This window comes from Schistocerca gregaria, chromosome 4, assembly GCF_023897955.1.
Source record: "Schistocerca gregaria isolate iqSchGreg1 chromosome 4, iqSchGreg1.2, whole genome shotgun sequence".
Taxonomy (NCBI): domain Eukaryota; kingdom Metazoa; phylum Arthropoda; class Insecta; order Orthoptera; family Acrididae; genus Schistocerca; species Schistocerca gregaria.
This window is the reverse complement of record NC_064923.1, coordinates 180878835-180902906: the sequence shown is the minus strand read 5'-3', so window position 1 is coordinate 180902906 and position 24072 is coordinate 180878835. Positions and strand designations below refer to the sequence as shown.

At 43.1% G+C, this 24072-nt stretch overlaps 2 protein-coding genes across 3 annotated transcripts in view; one reads left to right on the top strand and one right to left on the bottom strand.

Moving 5' to 3' along the window:
* Positions 1-24072, bottom strand: part of LOC126268175 (opioid-binding protein/cell adhesion molecule homolog) — a 2429635-nt gene that overhangs the window by 531751 nt on the left and 1873812 nt on the right. The window lies entirely within an intron of this gene.
* LOC126268173 (sodium-coupled monocarboxylate transporter 1-like) overlaps positions 1-24072 on the top strand; it is a 246790-nt gene that overhangs the window by 206773 nt on the left and 15945 nt on the right. The window contains exons 8-10 of one of the 2 annotated variants that reach the window (XM_049973767.1): positions 5795-5903; positions 14853-14962; positions 18213-18396. In XM_049973767.1, coding sequence (XP_049829724.1) covers positions 5795-5903; positions 14853-14962; positions 18213-18396 — 403 coding nt within the window. The remainder of the gene's footprint in view (positions 1-5794; positions 5904-14852; positions 14963-18212; positions 18397-24072) is intronic. The other variant, XM_049973765.1, reaches the window with a different exon arrangement.

Genomic DNA, 24072 nt, shown 5'->3' with positions numbered 1-24072 from the left:
CTTCCAACAACTTACCTAATATTCTTGATCTTGTAGTTATCCTTGCGAGGTACTGAGTATTTATCAACGTAGCTGCTGGTAATAGTGGCGCGCAATTGCAAATTGTTAATGTGCCCTTCTCAGGAGTGTGTGGGTGAACAAAGAAATTAACATTTTTTTGTGTAAATTTTGTCAGTTGTGGGAAATATCAAAATGCCAGTATTACAATCTAATTACCGACTTCATTGTAGCTAGCATTTACCCTGTCCCAGTAAGCTTTACATGTAATCTAGTCACTGCACAGCTTCCCCAGACTCGAAAGAAAGAAGGTTTTAGGTCTTCTATGTCAGCGACGGATAAATAAGCTTACATCATTACGTTCAAATGGTTAAAATGGCTCTGAGCACTATGGGACTAAACATCTTTGGTCATCAGTCCTCTAGAACTTAGAACTACTTAAACCTAACTAACCTAAGTACAGCACACAACACCCAGCCATCGCGGAAGCAAGAACGCTACCGCACGACCACGAGATGCGGGCATTACGTACTGTACTGAATTACATTATGGCTACAAATTCCTGGGTAGACACTAGAGTTTGAAATATACACTATTTCAAAAAAATAGTTCGTTTCCAACATTCAAGGCCTGTGACATTGAGGTTGCAAGGAACAGAAAAGCAAACGTTTTCCTCTAGTCTCATAATTACCTATGAGCAGTTTTTTTCTTCGGTAGAGGGTTTAATAGCTCTCAGCAGTCGTGCAATTGCTCATAACATGAGAGAAAATCTAACGAATGTAAATATCAGTCATGAGCAATTGTTGAGCCCTGTCACTTACAGCATGTGCACAACCTGGAATTAAATGATCATCCACTCAGGGCTCAATTTTCACTGTAGTACCTGAATGAGGGTCAAATGCATCCTATATTTCTGACCTGTGTGCTGTTAACAGACGAGGCGAAGTTCGGATGAGGTGGGGTCTTCAGCATCCACAATTTGCATGTTTTGAGTGAGGTTCATCCATATACCACATTTAATCACGCTCATCGAGTGCGGTTCTACGTGAATATGTGGGCAGATGTTGGTGATGGCTGTTTAACTGTGCCATATCTTCGAACTGGGTCATGAAATGACAGCCATTATTACAGTTTCCTCGCCAGAGCATTGCCAGAGTTTCCCGCTACAAGGCAACGTATGTCGTTCTAGTGTAACGGAGCACCGGCAGGTTTCAGTCGTCCTGTGCGTCGATTCTCGAACCGCCAGATTCCAGAAAAGTTGGTTTGGCAAAGGTGGTCCTGTAGCATGGCCTACTCAAGAAAATGGCTCTGAGCACTATGGGACTCAACTGCTGTGGTCATCAGTCCCCTAGAACTTAGAACTACTTAAACCTAACTAACCTAAGGACATCACAGACATCCATGCCCGAGGCAGGACTGAAACCTGCGACCGTAGCAGTCGCACGGTTCCGGACTGCGCGCCTAGAACCGCGAGACCACCGCGGCCGGTTGGCCTACTCAGTTTTCTGTTTGATCCCCTGGACTTTTTGTGTGACGAGAGATGTGCAAAGTTTCTTACAAACCACTGTTGAATCAGAAGAGGATTTGGTTGCCCGATAGCAGTAGTGTCTGTAAGAATTTGAGGACACTCCTGCCGTCTTTGACTGTTTTAGACAGAACATGACCCACCGTTGTAACCTTTGTTTACAAATCAGTGGAGGCAATTTTGAACCTCTAATGTAAATGAAGTAACTGTGTTAACTTTGTTGTCTCTTGGCAATAAAAAATTGAAATGTGTTTATATTAATTAGTGTGTATAATCTGTGTTTTCCTAAGGGACCAAACTACTGAGGTCATCGGTCCCTAGACTTACACACTACTTAAACTAACTTTTGCTAAGAACAACATAGATACACTCATGCCCGAGGAAGGACTCGAACCTCCGGCAGGAGCGGTCGCGCAGTCCGTGACATGACGCCTCAAACCACGCGGCTGTATTAATTTTTGTCCTAGTGGGAGAATCCGTTAAAAAGTGCTTCATTGTCACAGGCAATTTCCCATAGTATCTTGGCTCCATTAATTTTCATCCAGGGAAATTTTCCTCTATCGATTTGCAAAATCCTCGTGTTAGTTATTTGTTTCGGTGCCCCCCTGCAACCTCTCAATGTTTGTCCGTCCAATGATAAAATGATGTTAAAGTGCCTTGTACATTGCAGTTATTTATTAAATATGGTTTGACAGACTTAAAAAAAATAAAGTTACCTCTAACTGCTGGTGAGCGACCAGAAGATTTGCGAATAGTGGATCATCGAAAATATTTCAAGTGCAGTCATTTTTTGGTGTTGATGTTAGCATGAAAAGTACGAAACTGTAAATTCAGACCACCTTCAGCGTATCAAGCATTCAGAACAAGCTTCTTAAAAGAAACATTGGAGTTCATCTTTCCGACGTCTTTGAAACATCTTGCTTGATACAATGGTCATGTTAATGATTTGTGTTTACTACTGGGTTAGTAGTATAACAGCACAAACTTGATTTTAGATCGTTGTTTATCTCTATTGGCCTATTTAACAAATTTAATTATCTGAGATTTCTAAGGATCAAACAGAAAACATGTAGTGAACTCGAGAAACAATTTTGTGACATCAGATACCATGAAAATTACCAACGAGATCGCCCCGTGTTGGGCGTCAAAAATGTGAACTGTGAATATCTTCACTCTGCTGTCGGACTTGAAATGAGGAGCAGATGACTGATGCGATTGCTCCATGTTAGGAGCCAACAGTTAATTGATATCAATAACTGAATGAAATCACACACAAAGCGTACAAAATGAAGAGGTTCATGTATGAATGTAGAAGACCGCTTACAGGATCAAAACATGAAATAAGTGTATTTATTTTCATGGTGTTTCCACAAATCAAAACAAAATTATAAATCTCAAGGCCGATTTGACTGGGCGTGCACAAGACTAAGTTATTAACGGGAAGGATGAGGGGACGAATCGTCTCACAATTCTTCGTTATCGTTCGTCGTGTAGTGCTGTCGCCGGCAGGCTCTGCGTCGGTACGGCGCGTCGCCTCGGAGTTTTGCTGCGCGAATCGGCTGCCCTCATCAGCAATCGCGGCTTTGCGCCGGGTCCCAGGTACGATCTCCACGTTGTTGCCCGTTATCGGTTGCGTGGCCGAAGTTGTGCTATCACGGCGTCGGAAGGCGGATGTTGGTGATGGGTGGAAGAGCGCCCGGGTGCTCTTGCTTCCACGGAGTCTCCACGACTCGCCCTCTCGCTTCTCCTCCATCTCTCAGCTCAACTCCTCTTCGAAATATTCTTCCTTTCGGCGTCGTCATTGGCAGACGAAATTTTCAATGCAGCCCGATGACAGATCGCCGTTTCATCGCCACACCTCTCCGAGCGGGGACGAAGTTTGTAATCTAGTGTGGGCTGGCGTGTGCCTCGCGAACAGGCATCTTTCTCGTGATTTCACGTTCTTAAGATGTTTTCTCGCATTCTGAGGCTGTTGGGAGAGCAGCTACACAACACTCCTTTATAATCGCTCTCTCTGCGTGAACTCTGGACAGACCCATGTTTAGGCTCCGTTTCAAAATCTGCCGGCGCCCGTAATTTACAAAGAATGTCCTCACTGTCGAGAAAAACATCATCTTTAGAATGCTGGCTTCTTTCACACTCATAACTGCGCCAATTACCCGTGCTTTTTGGTACACTCCTACCTGTGCTAGAATTGTAGGCACATCCCTGCTGTGTAAGGCAGGTAAAATGACTTCCGCCGGGTCAGGACAACTCAGATGCTTTGCGCGCACGTTCTTGGCGTCCCGTCTAATGGCTGCAGATTTCCATCAGCTCTCAGCACAGCACGCTTCTCTTATTGTCAGACAGGCCATTTGCATCGTGTTTCTCCTTGAGCGAGGTGCGAGCTTCCGCCTTGGCTTCCCGCTATATCCTTGCGGAATGGCTGCACCCGGGGTCATAGACAAAGATGCCGGGATCTCGCCCAAGGTGTCTGGCTCGGACGCTCGGGGCGCGTTGGCGTAAGTGGCCGCGGTCGGACGTATTACAAACAGGAAGAAGAATGAGAGCTACCTTGCAAAATACTATTCTCCCAAAATACAGCGGTTGCAAAATTTCAAGCATCAATTGTCAAAGAAAAATGTATATCTTCTCTGCTATTGTGTGAAAGACTATTGCGGCAATGGAAGCAAATTGATAGGCAAACAAATCTTTGCTGAAAGGTTGTTTTGCTTAGTTCACAAATAGATAACGACCCTGCATAGGAATAAGGGCAGCTAAGTGAACAAAAAAAGAAGAAAAATGCCGTGGCGTCAAAGACTACATGAACAATTTTGACAGTACTGCCAGTTTAAAATTGACAGTTACCTGGAGTAATCAAAGGAAAGAGCATTTTGTTAATTCGCCATTTAGTAACTAGGCTCGGAGTCGACTGCCTTATTAGGAGATATGCAGGTCAAGACGAGATCATATTGTCCTGTGCTCGTTACTGAATGTTCATCTCTTTCCATATGATTTCATTCGGGCCGTAATATTATAGGAACATCCCGCGACAAGAGGTGCTGGAATTATACCCCATTCACTTCACGTAGAAGAAAGGTACACAGAGGCACCATCGTGTAGCAGAGTGTAATGATGTCTCATCCAAAGACATTGTGCCCTGCGTAATAATTTGCACCAAATTCTGATTTATTAAACTCCTCGCGTTTATCGCTGTCTGAAACGTCGTAATTTTCCATTTGCCACTATTTGATAATCTCCTAATCAACTGCTGCAATCAGTGTCAGTCATTTGGGTAAAGAATTACTGTTTCCAAAATTGCAGTACCTGATACAACAGACGTTTTTATTGCATTATACAAAGTAATTTCGAATAATGAAGAAAAACTGCGCTAAAGGATCCCTGAGAGTATGAAAAAGTAACTTTGATGACCACATATACAGAAATTCCCCCTCTCCCCCACGCCTCTTCGCCACGGACCTTGCACACTTCAACGACACATGTAGTCAGGTTTCAAGGAACTACAACGGAGCAGTATCTGTGAGAGGCCAGACTAACGTATGGTTCCGGAAAACGGACAGAAATATTTGTTTCAAAACAACAGTTTGGATAATTGACTGAGTTGGCATTGTGACATTAACCAGTGTGGTCTTGCATTGTTGATACTGTAAACGGCTGAAAGCAAGGGGAAACTACAGCTATTACATTAATTGAGCATTTGTAGATTTGAAAGTATCTGGACTGGAACTGAAACAGGCGGCCATTGCTTCCAATAAGTAATTATAGATTCCAGTTAGGGAAACAGAATAAACGCGTATGTCAAAGGACAGAGACATGTCGAGAATAAAACTGCGTAAACGAGTGATCGAAGACGAGCTAAATGCGACTGAGGGCTATCGACTTCGAAAATTACAACATTGAAATTTCTGTTTGTTTTAACACTTTAATTTACGTCTACTTCGGAAAGATTCTGCCTACTACATCTTGTTTCAAACTGCTGTAGTCATTTGGAAAATATTAACAATGGACTACTTTCTCTGATAACAGTTTATAAAGTTAGGCTGCAGAACGCTTGTACACTCTCGACATGGTTATTGTTCTATTTTATTGCATACTATGTACAACGCAGTGCGAAGAACATTTAATTGCATGCCATATTTTCGTTTCTCTTCTCAGTCTGTCAACCTTCATACTATCGACAGGAACCTCATACTATATCAGACAATCCATTCTTCCTTTCTTTCACGTATTTCATTCTTGTCTGTAATACTGAATATCTTAAACGTTCTGCAGGTCTCTGGCGGGATTCACTTTCGGTATAATGCTGATGAACCTCATTAGCATTTACTGCGGCTTTTTGATATACGCAGCATATCAAGACTGTGACCCAATTACTACTAAAGTAAGTAATACGTTGAGAGGTGGCATGAGCCCCCTCTCATATTTCTATCTTACTCTGAGTACTTCAGTTTGGGAAGTATAGCCGAGTATGGTCAGTACAAGACTAGTATTGAGAACTCAGAAGATATGAATATTTACCTCTGTAATAGCATGCAGCGAAAAGTTGCTATTCCTTGACATGCGGACTTCCCACACAGCGTCTCTTGTCACCCGGGTGGTCCGGTTACAGGCGGGTTCTGCTGATCTTGAAAGGGTGTGAGGGAGTCGAGTGGATGCTGTCCAGTCGCCGACATTGTCATAAGAGTGGGGGCGACATGCCCACAGGGGCATTAAGGAGCTGCAGAGGCTAGAGATTCCGTTACTTCACAGAAACTTTGTGAAAACACTTTCTGACCGGCTAGCAGTGAGGTGCGAGAATGACTTGAGTTCCCAGGCAGTCTTGGCAGGCAAATTCTCGTATTTTCTGCAAAATAATAACTGTGATTGGCTTGCTCAGGGGATAGCTCCGTGACGTAGCAAAATCGGCGCAGAAATTGGCGGTAAGTATCTCCATTGGTGGAATAGTAATGCTTCGGCAATGGAGTGGAATTTTCCGCCGGTTTTCGATTTGCTGATTGGCACGTTGGCACGTTCAACCATGGCCACTGTCGTGGGGACGGGAATGTTCTGTGTTCGGCTTGTACGGATGCTCTTGAGTGGAGTCGGCTCTCGCCTTTCGGTCGGAGTGGCTTACAAGACTGAGCTCTCGCTGCTCTGGACAGTCTGCCTTCCGTTGGCTGGTGAAGTTTCGACTTCAACGTAACTTTCCGAGTACAGTTGGCAATTGAGCATTCTGCATACAAGCGGCCTATGTTATCCGTCTTGAGCAGTCTTGGCAGTCTTGGCTAAAGTTGACTGTATCGGAGTTACTGTGTTACTTCGCTTATTAAAATCAATCGCTGTACCGTCAGTGAATGTGTAGCGAGCCTTCTTCGTCTCCCTCAGAGGCGCATTTGTGTTGCTAGGAATTCTTTAGTCTGGAACAACCAGACCATGATAATTTGATCGAGCTATACTCGCGACATTATCATCACCACGACGGGACGTAGAAGCAACCAGCCATCGCCTCAGGTATGCCAGATCGTGTTCTTGCAGTTAAGAAGACAGCTTGCCAATGTATGTCCGCAGCACCGGCAGATTAGGGAATTTTGCTACGTGACAATCAGAGCTCAGCAGAGCGCGCCTGTTCCCGTCTTTTCTAACGTGGTTCTGTCTTGGGTGTTCATTGTCTGAGTTCTCACTACTGTAGCAGCTATTAATGTTGGGTTGGCTGGGTGTTTCTCTTAAGATCTAAGTTGCAAGGATTTAGCTCCGCATACCACTTGGTCATAAATGTCAAAATCTAGTTTATGGGCAACTTCACCTTCACAGCATTTATTTGAGTATCCAATTTGACGTATTGTAAATGTTTCATGTGTTTTGTTTATTACTTTGGGTTTAGTCATAACAAATCAAATTGTTATTTTGGAAAGAACTTTCATTCTGTTGATCGGTAGAACAACTATTTTACTTCTCGCTACGTTAATGAAACTTTGCTTTATCAAATTAATTTCTATCAAATTAAATTATTGCACGTGCCAAACTCTTTTCTGCTCCACTTGCAGGGTCGATTACAGTCAGTTCGCGTTTCTTCTTAATCCATGTGCAACAGCAAAATCCGAGTTAGAAAAGGGGGGCTTAGAGCATCATTTCCGTATGAAGATTCTAGAAGAATTAAGTGTTAAATACACTGTTAGCCCCGGTACCTCGCAACGTAGTTCACCTTGCACATATGAGGACTATACGGAAAGTAAGTACCGATCGATCGCGAAATGGAAACCACTGTGAAAAGATGAAGATTTGGACAGATGTGTTGGGTAGTGACCCTAGTACGCCCTTCGATCGCGGCGCGCTGCTCTTTTCAATTCCGAATGCTCAGTGTACACGTAAAGTTGCCTAGAAAACAGTGTCTTCCGCCCACTATGAGGGCCTGGTGAGAGATTTCGCCTGACGTCGTGCAGCCCACGAGACATAACTGTCACGCGTCTCTTTCTTCATGAAGATTTACGGCCGCACTCTGAGGCGCCAATGAATATACTCCTGCAGAGTTTTCAGTGGGAAATGTTTGATCATCCACAACACAATCCATAATTGGCTCGTCCTGAGTTTCATTCCAGCTCACATGAACCGCTTGCTATGAAGACGACATTTCGACACGGACAGCGAGCTGTGGATGAGCGTAGAAAATTGGCGAAAGCCTCAGGAGGCTGTCTTCTATCACGAAAGTCGGTACAACGTTGCGACAAATGTCTATGTCGGAGCGGCGACTATGTAGCGAAGTAGCTGAAAGGTGTAGCTAACTATTGGAAATAAAACATTTTCAGTTTTCACGGTAGTTTCCATTTCGCCACCGATCGAAACTTACCTTCTGAATAGCACTCGTACAATACGCGAGTAAACATCAACGTCTTCAATAACCTGATCGAGGATTGGTTATTGCGAAATTTTTAAGAAATTTCATCATTCTTTGAGTGATATGGCCATTTTAGGTTAATAATATGTAGAACGCGAATTTTAAGTAAAAACCTATTTTGTTCCTGAGTTCCTATTTGCATAAAAATTTGTACTTATGCGTTTGATGACTATTTACACTTAATAGCGTTAATTCTATAGGACCTAAAAAAGCCTATTTCGACGTTCGTGCCTATTTCTGCTTATTTCGGCTTTAATATCCTAAAAATTGCACGTTTCATCATGTGAGGCAGTGGCTCCAAGTTTTTCCACACTATACGACAGATGGAAAAAACTATTTTCTACCCTGCGTGCAGCAAGGTAGGCCTAACACTTCGGCCTTCTTTTATTATTTTTATCAAATGGCTCTGACCACTATGGGACTTATCATCTATGGTCATCAGTCCCCTAGAACTTAGAACTACTTCAACATAGCTAACCTAAGGACAGCACACAACACCCAGTCATCACGAGGCAGAGAAAATCCCTGACCCCGCCGGGAATCGAACCCGGAAACCCGGGCGTGGGAAGCGAGAACGCTACCGCACGACCACGAGCTGCGGACTATCATTTATATCGCTATCCCTGTTAATACCAAATAATCATTATAGGTGCTTTATTATTCATATGTAAAAAATAGGTCATGGATCTTTAGGTTAAAACCTTTTCTTTCCTAAGCTCCAATTTGCATGTAAGTTGGTACTTATGCGTTTCATGGCTAACTAAACTGAATACCGTTAGTTCTACAGTACCTAAAATTGCGTATTTCGACGTTGACTCCCAATTTTGCCTATTTCGGCATCAAAATCCTAAAAAGTACGTATTTCGTTAACCTGACATAGAGTTCTTGTGTTTTCAAAGATTAGAAAAAGGAAGTAAACTTAGGGCGTTACGTCTCGTCGAAGGCGAAGGTCGTTAGAGACTGTCTACAATTCCTTTGCTTGCCTTACTACCAACAGCACTCGGCACTGTTGAATAGTCATCCATCCAAGTATGCGCCGAGCGCGACAGCGCTTAACTTCGATGACCGAATGGGAACCGGTCAAAGATTTGAGTTAAACATTAGAATCGAACGTGGGAGTACTAAATGTTATATTTGAAAATATTTCGTTCGTACGATTCTGGTCAGCTGTGTATTTTCGCAAAGAAACGGTTTCATAGGCCTTAAGCTGAGCACGGATTAAAAAATCACAATATTAATCGTAGACGCCCTCTATAGCTAAATTACTGCCCTTCGCGCATTTTCTCGCTGCTGTCCACAGGCAGTCCAATCAAACTACCCTATTTCATGAAAGGTATGAAACGTGAATTTTCCGGTTCGAAAAATAATTTGCCAGTAGTGAAATGTTTTCATCTGAAGCACCGGTAGATTCCATTCGCTTGTTCAGAAAGGGCGGCTATCTGTCAAGTGCCATACGTCCAGCAACGAGTACGGTAATTCCCCTACCGCTCCCATGCACCGCAATAACAGAAAAAAAGAACAGGTCATCGTTCACTTTTTCCTAGCGAAAACAAATCAGTACATTGTATAGCGACCGACGTGTAAAGTGTTACTGACGTTCTAAGTGAAAAATAAATTCTAGTTGCTGTGTGAGAATACTACGCCATGCCGGAAACAGCTAGTTCAATGTCTACTCATATAAGGAAGTGGCTGCAAGATTTTCCACATTATACAACGGACGGGAAAATTGTTTACTGCCAAGCAAGCAACAAGGAGGTTAGTTGAGGTTTTTCTTAGACTTCTTATTTTCCTGTCACTTAGGATTCTTTTTTATCGCTATCCTTTAATAATACGAAATACTCTTTACATGCGATTCTAAACTGCATTTCCCTTTTCTCTCGTATTAGGTTTCGAGTGTTAAGAAATCTCACTTAACTCTGCATGCAGATGGAATCGCACATGAAGCTAATGTTGAACGAAACTAAAAATTGAAGCAAACTCTTTTAACCAATAAATCTGGTGAATCCTCCGAAAAAGAAAGTTCTGCAGTGATTTGTGTCATGCACTTGTGGCAGCAAACATCCCCTTTCGGAAACTAGAAAACCCTATTTTCAGAGGTTTCCTTGAGAAGTACTGCCATCAGTCTACTCCTGCAGAGTCAATTTTCCGTAATAATTATGTGGATTCAGCTTACAATGCTGCATTGCACACAATCCGAGAAGATGGTGGAGAATCTCGTATATGGATTTCTGTGGATGAAACTACTGATAGTCTTGGCCGTTACATTGCAAACCTGATTACTGGCAAGCTAGATCCAGATACTCCATCCAGGGCTCATTTGATTTACTCAAAACAACTTGCAAAAACTAACCAATAAACAATAGCACAGTTTGTGAACAATGGGCTTAAGGTATAATACCAAAACGCAGTGGATGAGAATAAGGTGCTTTTGGCCGTCACTGATGCTGCTGCATATATTATAGCAGCGTTTCAACTATTAAAAGTATTCTACCCATTCATTGATGCTGCACGTAACTTGTATAGTGCATGGGATCAACCGCGTAGCAGAGCAAGTAAGGCTACAATTTCCTAAAGAAAATAAAGTGTGGTGAAGAAAAATTTTGTTAAGGTACCATAAAGAATACAGGCATTCAAAGAATAGCTTCCAGATGTCCCATTGCCGCTAGAGCTGGGGCACGTGGCTGATAGCAGCAGAATACTATAGTACGCATCCCTCAGCTGTCCAGAAGGTGGTTGAAAATATACCGGAGGATGCAGCATCCGTAACTGCTCCAATGGAGTTACTCAAAGATTCTTCTTTAAAACGGGACTCATCTTACATTAGGGCCCACTGCACATTTATGGCAAGAATAATTTCACAATTAGAAGGCTCAGGGAGACCTATCTACGACAATATTTCTTTGCTTGAAGAAGTCAAGATGAAAATTAATGAAGCGCCAGGCGAAGTAGGGGAAAAGTACGGGAAGAAATGCAAACGGTTTTGCAGAAGAACACTGACCTGAAGGTGTTGTGTGGAGCTGCCGACATACTTAGTGGAAAATCCAGCACTCCTGAGTACAGCATTCCTGTCCAACATGTGCCGCAAATGAAGTACGCACCTGTCACATCTGTTGATGTAGAACGTTCTTTTTCAGCGTATAAATTGATTCTGACTGACAATAGCCACAGTTTTTCACTAGAAAACCTACAAAAGATTTTGGTTATTGTAAAGCCAACTGTGGTCGGAATATGTGAAACTACGAATGTATTAATTAAACATTGCCACATTTTTTTACGAAGATCTTTATCTTGCAGGAACTCAAAAATATTTGGAGTTATGTTCAGCATTAATGTGGTAGATTGCTGTGCTCTGTAACTTTGTAAATATTCATTCTCCTTGTTTTTAATGACTAATACGATGTTCATACTGTCAACACTATGTATTTTCATTATTTTTATTTTCTCTGCATTATTTTTATTAGAGCCTATTTTAGGTTTTGCATAGCCTAAATGAACTACTGTAGGAGCATATTTTTGGTGCCTAAACCACACTTTTTTATGACCTAAAAATCTGTGGTCTAATAATATGTTACGATTTTTGCTCAGGTAAAGAAGTATTTCTTTTCAGAACTGATGAAGGTGATCGTTGAACTGGACTATAATTGCACACGACAGGATTTCAGGGTTAGATGTTCAGTCGAAAATGACTTTAGGGTATGATAAAGAATACGACAGCTTGCAGTAAGACACGGTTTTTAAGACGAGAACTAATTTTGGGTAGATCATAGATGTTTTATAGCTCACGCGGCTCTAGATACCACTCATCGCACACATGCACAGAAATTCCATTGCCATTAGATTCAGGAAAGACTATAATAGATAATTTTAAAGCCAAGGCAACCTCAGCTAAAATAGTTATAGATGATTCTTTGAAAATTCATGCAGTAGACAGTTGTTTTAATGCAGGTGTTGAGCATAAGCTACGAACGTCCCATGTGTTGTCGAAGCGTGTGTTGTGGCTGCTGTCCAGGCAATGCTAAAGTGACGGGAATTGAACAGTTGACATACAAATTCAGTTTTATTACTACAACATTTTTTGAGAATTTTACAAAGGGATAAAATAAATAAAAAGCACAAGTGTATAAATACAATTTTGTTTAAAATTGTTGCCATCTTCGATAATGATAATAAATAAGATACACACTAGGTTGTGGATGTGTTTTAAATTAAAAGCCAAAGTGTATTTAATAGACGAAATAAGAGATGGCAGTTTGACTTAGACATGATGTGACAGTCTCTTTATACCTTCTTAGCGTGTGGGTACATCTGTTACAAATGTTGTCTGGACTATGGTAATAATAATGTATTAATTAGGTACAACGTGATTCCGAACTTAGGGTAACAGTTAAGATGGGGAGTTGATCTAGTATATCATAGTCAGCTGCATCGGGTACGAGGACTCGGTAAATCTTCGAGCCAGTCACACCTATGCATCGAAGGAAGAAGAAACGTCACATCTACCCCAGCCGGAGGTATTCCACAGGTGCTGGATCTCAGCTTCTGGTGATCGATCAATATACGGACGGTCAATGCTGTTTGAGGTTGGTCGGGCGGGGTAGCCGCGCGGTCTGAAGCACCTTCTCACCATCAGTGCGGCTCCCCACCCTCCCACACCCCCCCTCCCCTACCCACCTGTCGGAGGTTCGAATCCTCCCTCGGGCATGGGTGTGTATGTAGTCCATAGCGAAAGTTAAAGTTAGATTAAGTAATGTGTAGCCTTAGGGACGATGACCTTAGCGGTTTGGTCCCATAAGACCTTACGACAAATTTCCAGATTTTGTTTCTGGATGACGCTGGATTTTTCGTCAGATGATGTCCCATATATGTTCGATTGGAGACAGATGTGGTGATTGGGCATGGCAATGCAACATGTCGACACTGCAGAGCTGCACAGCAGTCGAATCACCAGACTGACGTGCAAATTTGAAGCCACGTTGGGTGGGACAATCACGAGAGTTCTCTTCCTGTCGTACGGAATAGCACCCAAGACCGTAACAAATTCGTTGGAGGTCCTCAACTGGTGTCCTTACCAACAGACTCTAATTGCTAGCACTGAGGCGAGAAAACGCAACGGACCTCCACCATGCCCTCCAATGTCTCTCACTTGACCCCACTGCACTTGCAAGTGGCGTTGGTTTGGGATCAGTGGAATGCACTCTACAGGATATCTGGCTCAGAGATATCCTAGAAGTAACAGATTTGTGACAGTTTGTTGTTCACTGTGGCGCCAACTGCTGCTCAATGTGCTGCTGCAAATGCAGAATGCTCCAGAGCCATTCGCCGAACACTCTTCATCTTCAATAGTGCCACGAGACCGTCTGGAACCCGCACTTCTTACGACTATATATTCTTGTGACCACCGCTGCTAGAAATCATGTACAGTGGCTGCATTCCTGATAAGTCTTTCTACAATAACGCAGGAAGAACATCCAGCTTCCCGTAGCCGTATTTCTCATCTTGTTAAAACTCAGCAAGGTGCTGATAATGGCATCTTCGTCGTCTTAAAAGCATTTTTGAGTAACATCAGCTCACTAAGTTCTGTCTCAAAGGTAACTAACTCTCATGACCATTGCAGCGTGTATTTAAGGCCACCCTGATTTGCATCCTCACAATGGCGCTACTAATGCCACTCGCGAATGGCACGAAATTTTAATAGTTATAACAGCTGTAGGAAGTTGCCTACTATGTTTCGTTTGTATTGCACAACTTCGTCTTGGTATTGTGATTTTAATCCGTCAGCTTAGTTGTATGCGTTGTCTTACTTTGTCACTGACTGGTAATTATTAAGATCGGATTTTGATATTTAGTGATAAAATGAACAAGTGTGTATGAAACTGACAAAATAGCAACTGGTGATAGCAAAATTTCTTCAAGATTGAATTTCTACAATCTGCTTAAAAGAAAAAATGTCAATAAACAATATGTTCACACTAATCGCCCCGAGCGAGGCGGTGTAGTGATCAAGTGCTGGACCTATATTCAGGATGATGGCAGTCAAAATCCGCATTGGCCATCTACTTTTAAGTTTTCCTCTATTTTCCTGAATCACTTATGGCGAGTGCTGGGATGGTTTAGGTCCCAATATCATTCCTCTTACCTCTCCTGACAGTCTCTGATGACCTAGTCGTCGAAGGTATGTTGGAGACTTTCGAACATATCTGCAGATAAAGAATAATCAAATAAACTCATAAAAATAAATCTACATTCCTTACGTGCTGATAAGATGATGCATTTATCAGCAGTTAACACGTTCACAACAAACAGCCTCACGACATATATTCGTCCAGAGTTTCACATTCAGATGCATGCGCCGCGCCTACTTCATCACATATCCAGTACTCTATTTCCTGCAATGACGTACGTGTAGATTGCTTGAGTCACACGCTGACGTGAAACTGAGACTGCACTGATGTTTTCCAGGAGATATCCCGTCCAGACCAGCTGCTGCCCTTCTACGTGATGAGCGTGGCTGGACACGTCCCAGGATTGCCGGGGCTGTTCGTTGCTGGAATATTTGGAGCCGCACTTAGGTAACTGAGTAGCAATTTCGTGCTTGACATCTACGAACTATAGTGCTTCCAATGTGATAGAAAATAAATTAAAACAAGAAAAACAGCGAAACTCATTTTTGCTCTCTATATTACCAGTGCTATCGAAGCAACGAAATTATAACACAGAGTCAGTTTTTGATGTAAGACTAATGCAAAAACCACTGTTCGTAACCTGGGAGACGCACATTATAGATTCCTGAGAGTGAAGACATATTACTATATTGTGCAAGTGAATAGTTAAAGATTCTACGTACTAACCGAGCACTTATTTCCTTACTGTCAGGTGACTGTTCACAGTAACTGACACGACTTGTGAAAGTAGATCTTCTTTGGTTATTTTATTTGAATTTGATCAGATAGCAATAATTCTATGTATCTCTCTGGTTTTCGCTGTGGTTTTCTCAGAAAGGAGCTATCATAAATCTTTATGGTCATATTAGAAAATTACATGTTGGCCGTTGTTGACGAAACTGGGAATCCTAACAGCACTCTCCTAGTATTCATGGCAATGGTGATTAAAAACATGGATCCACTACCACTGAATTTCCGGGATCAGTTCTTAGAAACAATACAAAAACACAATAAATACTTTAGTTCAACATAATGTGTGTACAGAGTGGTGTGTACTAGTGTGGATGACTCTTCTCCAACAGATTTCCGGAAAGATAAAAAAGTTAAAAAACTTCCAGGTCAAGAATCAAGTGGTTCACTGCATCACACCTCTCTTGTTCTGTATGCGAATTTATTTTTACAGTAATCTAGCACTCATGTGCATATATTATGACCAATTAACTTGTTTAATGTAACTTAATGCATGTTTGGATCGGACGCAATTCGCGCAATAATTCATTGTCAGCTTGCACATAACTACTAATACATCCGCTTCTAGTTCAGGTTTTACTACAAACGTGCGTAATATGCAATGACGTTTTCGTAAGATTTGGTTCACGTTGTATCACCTAAATAAAATGTAAGCTTAAGCTCGAATACAAATCCCTTTGTATGATGCATTAATTCATCGATAGGGTAATATCAAAACTTGATTATCAAATCTGTGATTGGTTTACTCTGCTGATAACTGTAGCAAATATTACTCTTTCAATTTTAATAATAAAAATTAACGCCAAGTGCAGTTTTTAGCTGAATAAATTGTATTGAAGTTAATAGTCGCATTTCGAAATAGAACAAAAAATAATTAGAACTTCCTAGAATTTCAGAAATAGAAAACTGGGAACTGGTGCACTTATGCAAAGAATATGGGAAATGGACATAGCGCAAACGGGATTGACCTCGTATGTGGAACCAATGGAGGAGCATTTTCCTCTGCAGAGATAGCCACAGAAACGCACAGTACATGCAGTAAGTGTGCATTTCGACTTGAGATTTGTTGTGGTAGAAAATCGAATTGAGTACATGGTTTCAGGGAAATGGAAAAAGTTTTGAAAACAAATCAGATCAAACATCAATTGATTTATGATGTTCACATCATATTAATCCGATTGAAGTTAAGTGTCGAAACAAAACGGTTCGTTTAAATTGCTGCAAATGTGTACTTCTGAGTACACGTCTCATAACGACAGTAACCCAGCAATGTATCTAGGAGACACACTACTCCGCAGTTTAAAGAAGATCATGAAAGTGCTGTCATTATAAAGCACTCAGAACTGTTGCGACAAATTCACAGAGGACGATTTTTTCAACTCTACTATGATGGAGCTTCTTACTATTTGGTTTCCTGTTGTGGTTTACTAAAACGCTCTGTCGTGTTATTTAGTTTGCATCTGCTTGGTGAATGCATAGTGATGTTCTGCAGTACATATAAAAGTAGCACTTCGTTTTGGCAGCCAGCACAAGAGTTAAAATGTACCGCTAGTTTGCTTATCGTTAACTGAAACTTGTTGCCTGAAAATAAACTGAGTTCAACTTTCAGTGTGAAACATAAGAAAGCCCGTGGAACGTATGATTCCAGACGTATAGGAAGCAGTTGCATGTCGGGCGTACGTTGTTTCTAACAAAGCTGGATAGCAGTAATTACGAAAACATCATTAGCAACTATCTCTGGGAGCATCCCATGGATAACTCTAACTATTAATTTAATTCCAGCTTCACAGCGAGAAAAAGACAATGCAGTTTATTTCTCTCATTATCGTAATTGAAAATTTGTGTTTGTCTCATTCCCTTTGTCGAAAGCGACGCAGTGCAGCAGATTGAAAAGTAATGTTTAGATTTGTACTTTCATTAGGCTTAACGCATAAAATACATACTTATCATGCTACTGAAACCACTTCCTTCTCGAATATATGGTAACTGTACACGAGCCACACTTAATTCCATAGGTTTCACATGATCTGAGAAAGATCATCAAACAAGAGAAAGAAACTAATGTCAGCTTTACGTGTTTTCTCAAGGCAGAAGACTACTTCCACCAGCAGATATGTTGTCTTGTTACTGAGCTTTCACAGCCCGCATCAATGGAAGTAATCGTAAATTTAGAAAAATGATGAATATGAATGAATATAGGTTCAAAACAGAAATATTAACGCAGTACGCATCTACTGTTTTGGATTAAGCATTGTGAAGTTGAAGTATTGTAATTAAAAAATCCCATTTATTTCTGAATTACTTTGTATTAGGTTTTTTTTCACTAATAGCTTACAGCGAACATACTTGAAAACAGGCGCATACGCAAACCGAAGAACTGTTCGCGCAGAATAATGCGCAGAGCTCTAGTATGCGTGTGTGGCAAGTAGATGAGCCACACACGATCAGAGCCCGGTCAGCAGGTGAAACCCTTCGTCTCGTTCACTAATGACTTAGGCCATGGATTTTGCGTGGCCTCTCATTACCCTCCTAGGCAAATGCCAGATCGGTCCCCATCTCCGCTGCACCAAGGCACACAGGAAAAACCACAGTTACCCTTCCGTCGTCTTTTTATCTAAAGACGAACTGACTATATTACGACATGTGGTGGGCGGATGAGAGAGGTGTTAGTGATAAGGTGCCAGGGCAACTTCACCCATGAAGAATAAATTAAAACTAGGCGTAATCATTGTGCAACTGCTTGTTTATTGAAATGCGACTCTTATCCCTCCGCAACATGAATGCACGTTTGGAAAGAAATACTCGGACATTCGTGGATAATCGCTGTACAAAATGTTAGCGACTGTAAATTAGGCACTTAAAGTCTAGTCCTACGGAATGGATTTGAAATATTTTGTTGTTGTTGCAGTTCCATGTCTGGTTGCCTTAACGCGCTATCTGGGACAATATACGAGGATTTCCTGCTACCTCTGATGCCTGGCAAGAAGTCGGACGTCGTGGTGAACCTTATAATGCAAAGCATCGTGCTGGTTGTGGGCGCCGTCACCGTGGCGTTGGTATTCGTCGTCGAGAAACTGGGCACCGTACTTGAGGTGAGACATGTAGCCAGGTAGGGAAATGGATGACTTTGACAAAAGAAATAAATCCTTTCACCGAAGAAATGAGACGATTACAATTTTCGCTGCTGTTATTAACCTTTGCTTCAAATAAAGTCTCTGGATGCCACTATCGAGATGCATGATGGATGAGATTTGCTCTCATGTAGAGGTCGCCTTACCAGATCCGATTTGGTATATACACTACTGGTCATTAACATTGCTGCATGGGCAGCTGTAGCTGTACACGTCATTCAAGCTATGTTTGACTCAATGCCCAGGCGTATCAAGGCCGTTATTACGGCCAGAGGTGGTTGTTCTGGGTACTGATTTCTCAGGATTTTAATGGCCAGTAGTGTACTTACAACGTCTTTAGGAGACACAAAATTAACATTTAATTCTGCTGCTACTGGAACGTTCTTTACCAGTTAACTAAAATGCAAAGGTGCAGGTCCAGAGACTCTTTACTGTTTGGAGGCGAATGTTTGGCTGCAGTGGATTTCTCCGACTGATGACAACCGTTTTGTAAGTATCGACTTTTATTACTTCGCTTCTTCGTCCGTGTTACCGATGGGTCTGTAGCCGTATAAATGGTGTGGGTACTAGATTTTCCACGTCCGTTTCAGTGAGGCGCTCAATGCGATTGGCTGTGTCATTGACACAAAACGGTTTACTTCTGCAGCCGAGTTAGGTAACACAGGCTACAGACGTTCCGCAATTCTTCCGACGGACAGAATATTCTATCAAATTTTGAAAGTGATCCATAATATCAAATTTCATTTTTTGATATTTCGGCTACTAACCGCACAGCCATCATCAGAGCGAGTCGATGAATGACGTAAAACCACTTGATGCTGTTATATGGTTTCAGTTCATTATCCGATTCGTCTTGGTTGGAAGCGGAAATATCGGAGAATGAAATACATTTGAGAAGCTCCCTTCGAGTTCTCCTTTGCTGTCGTTAGGTGATACGTAAATGAACTATGAACTGAACTTGTAATTCTTTATTAATTCGCCCAACGCTATTATTATGCGCTTAATGAGTCTTACTATGCAGTCCAGTCCTCTATGAATAATCGGATTGGGTGAGCTCACTTGCCTCACAGAAAGTAGTTATGCGTGGAAATTGTACACACGAAGTTAACCCTACTAAAATTTGTGACTTTGTCGTAGGTAAGGGTTGGAATTACAATATATGAAATACCAGGAAAAATAATTACAATTTTTCTCTTTGGCAATTTACATATATTAAAACATCTAATTAAGGAAGTAATGCCTCTTTAGTGGTGAAAAATTAATGTCTTAATAAGAGAAAGGTGTACAACACAAATTTACAGCTATGAAAGCTGATTGGCACTCCCCTTAACTGAATGACAGCACAAGACTCTAGGTCACGTTATTTCCACCAGAATCTGTTCAGAGAACGAAATACCAGAATTTTCTGCAATGTTCAATAGGTCAATGGCCACCCGTTTAACTTCTATAAACTGCAAGGCTGTTCGTGCAACGTCCAAAGCTGCGTATATTTCCTGTTGAGCTCTTCTCTTCAACGACTGGTTCCCCAGCCGGCTGTTTTCGTCATGCTGTTATGCCGATCAGGTGTGATGTCGCTGCAACCACCCCCCGTGCGTTCACGACTCAATTGCTTGATATTATTAGGAGTTCAGGATAAGGTGCAAAATTACACTGCAATTATTCCGTATCGCGCGGTAAAGAGTACTGAGCCGTTATTGGACGGACGCTGAAACGCTGGTGTTCTTAGTTGTACCACTGTCTAGAGCGTCTTGCCCCTCCGGTGCTGCGGCTGTTCAGTCCTAATATTTGAAAAGATTTCTAACAAATGAAAGCCTCTCCCGCCCGAATGCGTGTGCGGGAAACAGTGTTACATCGATCTGTCCACTCGCGCTCTCCTTTGGGAGACACCGCTCGTCCGAAGTAGTTTCCAGACGATTCCTTGGCGACTTCTTCTAAAGTGACACATTCCGCTCTTCTATCCCACGCTCAAAAAAATGGATTGCGTGATTCACCGAAGTACGTCCCTTACTGGCAATATCGCCCTAGACGCCTTTGTGAGCGCAGGGCGACACGGCGAGGGGGAAACAGCGTCTCCCTGCGTTATTCTCTTTGAGGGGAAGTTCGGCTTGCCTCGCAGTGATCGGCCGGAAACGCCGCCTGCCTGTCTGGCAGCATTAAAGCACTGCAGCTGGGGACCGGCCTGGAGGGACCACGTCTTATGGGGTGCTGTAGGTTATAAAATTCGATCTTCGGACTAACGTGAGGCTGGCTTCTCGCCACCACCTCCCTGAGTAAAATCCCCTATGGGAAACCGGCCGAAAAATTATCTGTACTTAATGCAATGCAGTACATTCTCATTGCTCATCCCTTAACTACCTCTATTAGCACAGCTCGAGGAATTGTAAATTTGTTCACGTAACTGCTGCTTCTTGTCATTATTGCCAGAATTACTTATTCAAAAAGGCAGAATGGCGATTTATGTGGGCCTTTCAATCTCAGTGTACAGGCTGCCAACTTGCGCAGTATCTGGTCAAAAGTATCTGTACACCTACCAGTGAATATTAACATACGTTGCATCCACCCTTTGACAGCCTAAGCTCTGCCGGGGACACTTTTAAAGAGGTGCCTGAATGTCTCTGGAAGAACGGCAGTCTGTTCATCCTAAAATCGAAACGAGAGTAGGTGGTGACGTAGGACACTTGGACTCAAATGGCTCTAAGCACTATGGGACTTAACATCTGAGGTCATCAGTCCCCTAGACTTAGAACTACTTAAAACCTAACTAACCTAAGGGCATCAGACACATCCAACCCCGAGGCAGGATTCGAACCTGCGACCGTAGCAGCACCGCTGTTCCGGACTGAAACGCCTAGAACCGCTGGGTCACTGAGGCTAGCGGACACTTGGGTCTGGAGCGAATTCGACTTTCAAGGCAGTCCAGAGGTGTTCCACTTTCTTTAGATTGGGACTCTGGACAGGTCAGATCGTTTCAGGAATGTTATTGTCCACAAATCGTCGCCTCGCAGCTGCTGCTTTATGATACGGAGAATTGTCATGCCGCACAAATACTCATCGTCTCCGAACTCTTCCTCTACTGTGCACAATACACAGTAATGTAAAATGTGGTAGTGTCCTTTCGAATTTAACATTTTCTTGTGCGTAACTAGTGGACCACGCCCTCACATGAAAAGTACCCATAATTTGGTTACTTTACAGTGCACATGATGACAGGTGAGTAAGTTAGTTGGTTACGTGTTCCAGAGATAATTTGAAAGGTTCTTTTATTGCATGACATGGAACGAGTCAGTTAACGGGATATGATAATTACTGTTAACATTAATGGACGCTATGTAATTCTCCAAGCCCAAATCCTACCACTGTATTTCCACTGAGTACAGCATGATTCATCACACAATAGAACTCGTTTCCAGCCATACACTGTCCAGCTCTTTACACAACTTCACGCATCGCTTAGCATTTTGTGTGGCGTGTGACTAGCTGCTCTGCCACTGCGTCCCGTTTTTAACTTGCGGCCTTTCTAAACGAATGCGCTCCCTCAGCCTCAGAGTTGAAATATTAAAAGTTTTGGCTGGTTCCGTTGTCTAGTGGCTGGGATACGTAGTTGCCGCATTACAGGCCCAATACTGCTGAGTCTACAGGATACGATAAGAATACACACATGAATCGAATGGTGGAAGTTTTCTGTCACTCGGGAATTTCTAATAATGAAAGTAACATATAATTTTACACTCCTGGAAATTGAAATAAGAACACCGTGAATTCATTGTCCCAGGAAGGGGAAACTTTATTGACACATTCCTGGGGTCAGATACATCACATGATCACACTGACAGAACCACAGGCACATAGACACAGGCAACAGAGCATGCACAATGTCGGCACTAGTACAGTGTATATCCACATTTCGCACCAATGCAGGCTGCTATTCTCCCGTGGAGACGATCTTAGAGATGCTGGATGTAGTCCTGTGGAACGGCTTGCCATGCCATTTCCACCTGGCGCCTCAGTTGGACCAGCGTTCGTGCTGGACGTGCAGACCGCGTGAGACGACGCTTCATCCAGTCCCAAACATGCTCAATGTGGGACAGATCCGGAGATCTTGCTGGCCAGGGTAGTTGACTTACACCTTCTAGAGCACGTTGGGTGGCACGGGATACATGCGGACGTGCATTGTCCTGTTGGAACAGCAAGTTCCCTTGCCGGTCTAGGAATGGTAGAATGATGGGTTCGATGACGGTTTGGATGTACCGTGCACTATTCAGTGTCCCCTCGACGATCACCAGAGGTGTACGGCCAGTGTAGGAGATCGCTCCCCACACCATGATGCCGAGTGTTGGCCCTGTGTGCCTCGGTCGTATGCAGCCCTGATTGTGGCGCTCACCTGCACGGCGCCAAACACGCATACGACCATCATAGGCAGCAAGGCAGAAGCGACTCTCATCGCTGAAGACGACACGTCTCCATTCGTCCCTCCATTCACGCCTGTCGCGACACCACTGGAGGCGCGCTGCACGATGTTGGGGCGTGAGCGGAAGACGGCCTAACGGTGTGCGGGACCGTAGCCCAGCTTCATGGAGACGGTTGCGAATGGTCCTCACCGATACCCCAGGAGCAACAGTGTCCCTAATTTGCTGCGGTCCCCTACGGCACTGCGTAGGATCCTACGGTCTTGGCGTGCATCCGTGCGTCGCTGCGGTCCGGTCCCAGGTCGACGGGCACGTGCACCTTCCGCCGACCACTGGCGACAACATCGATGTACTGTGGAGACCTCACGCCCCACGTGTTGAGCCATTCGGCGGTACGTTCACCCGGCCTCCCGCATGCCCACTATACGCCCTCGCTCAAAGTCCGTCAACTACACATACGCTTCACGTCCACGCTGTCGCGGGATGCTGCCAGTGTTAAAGACTGCGATGGAGCTCCGTATGCCACGGCAAACTGGCTGACACTGACGGCGGCGGTGCACAAATGCTGCGCAGCTAGCGCCATTCTACAGCCAACACCGCGGTTCTTGGTGTGTCCGCTGTGCCGTGCGTGTGATCATTGCTTGTACAGCCCTCTCGCAGTGTCATGAGCAAGTATGGTGGGTCTGATACACCGGTGTCAATGTGTTCTTTTTTCCATTTCCAGGAGTGTATAAATGAAAGATTGCAGCTACTATCTTAACGACTTTAAATGATGAGTACGATAGTAGAAGTACTTCTGAGAATGCGGTATATTTCTCCAAAACACTTATTGGTGTCGATGGTCCAGCAATTAAATGAAATATATGTTGAATAACAGAGAAACAATAGATTCCTACTGCACGTAAGTAGCTGACCGCTGGTGGCCGAGCGGGTCTAGGCGCTTCAGGGGTCTAGGCGCTTCAGTCCTTAACCGCGTTGCTGCTACGGTCGCAGGTTCGAATCCTGTCTCGGGCATAGATGTGTGTGATGTCCTTAGGAGAATGATGACCTCAGATTTTAAGTCCCATAGTGCTCAGAGCCTTTTTTTCACTTAATTAGTTATGAACAACAACTTAGCTCGCGAGATATCACTACTAAACGCACACTACGTCTTCACTGTAGAAACCTCGGAAATCTCACAAGTTCGCAAGTCCGCACTTCGAAATAATTCTATCCCTCGCGACCACGCACA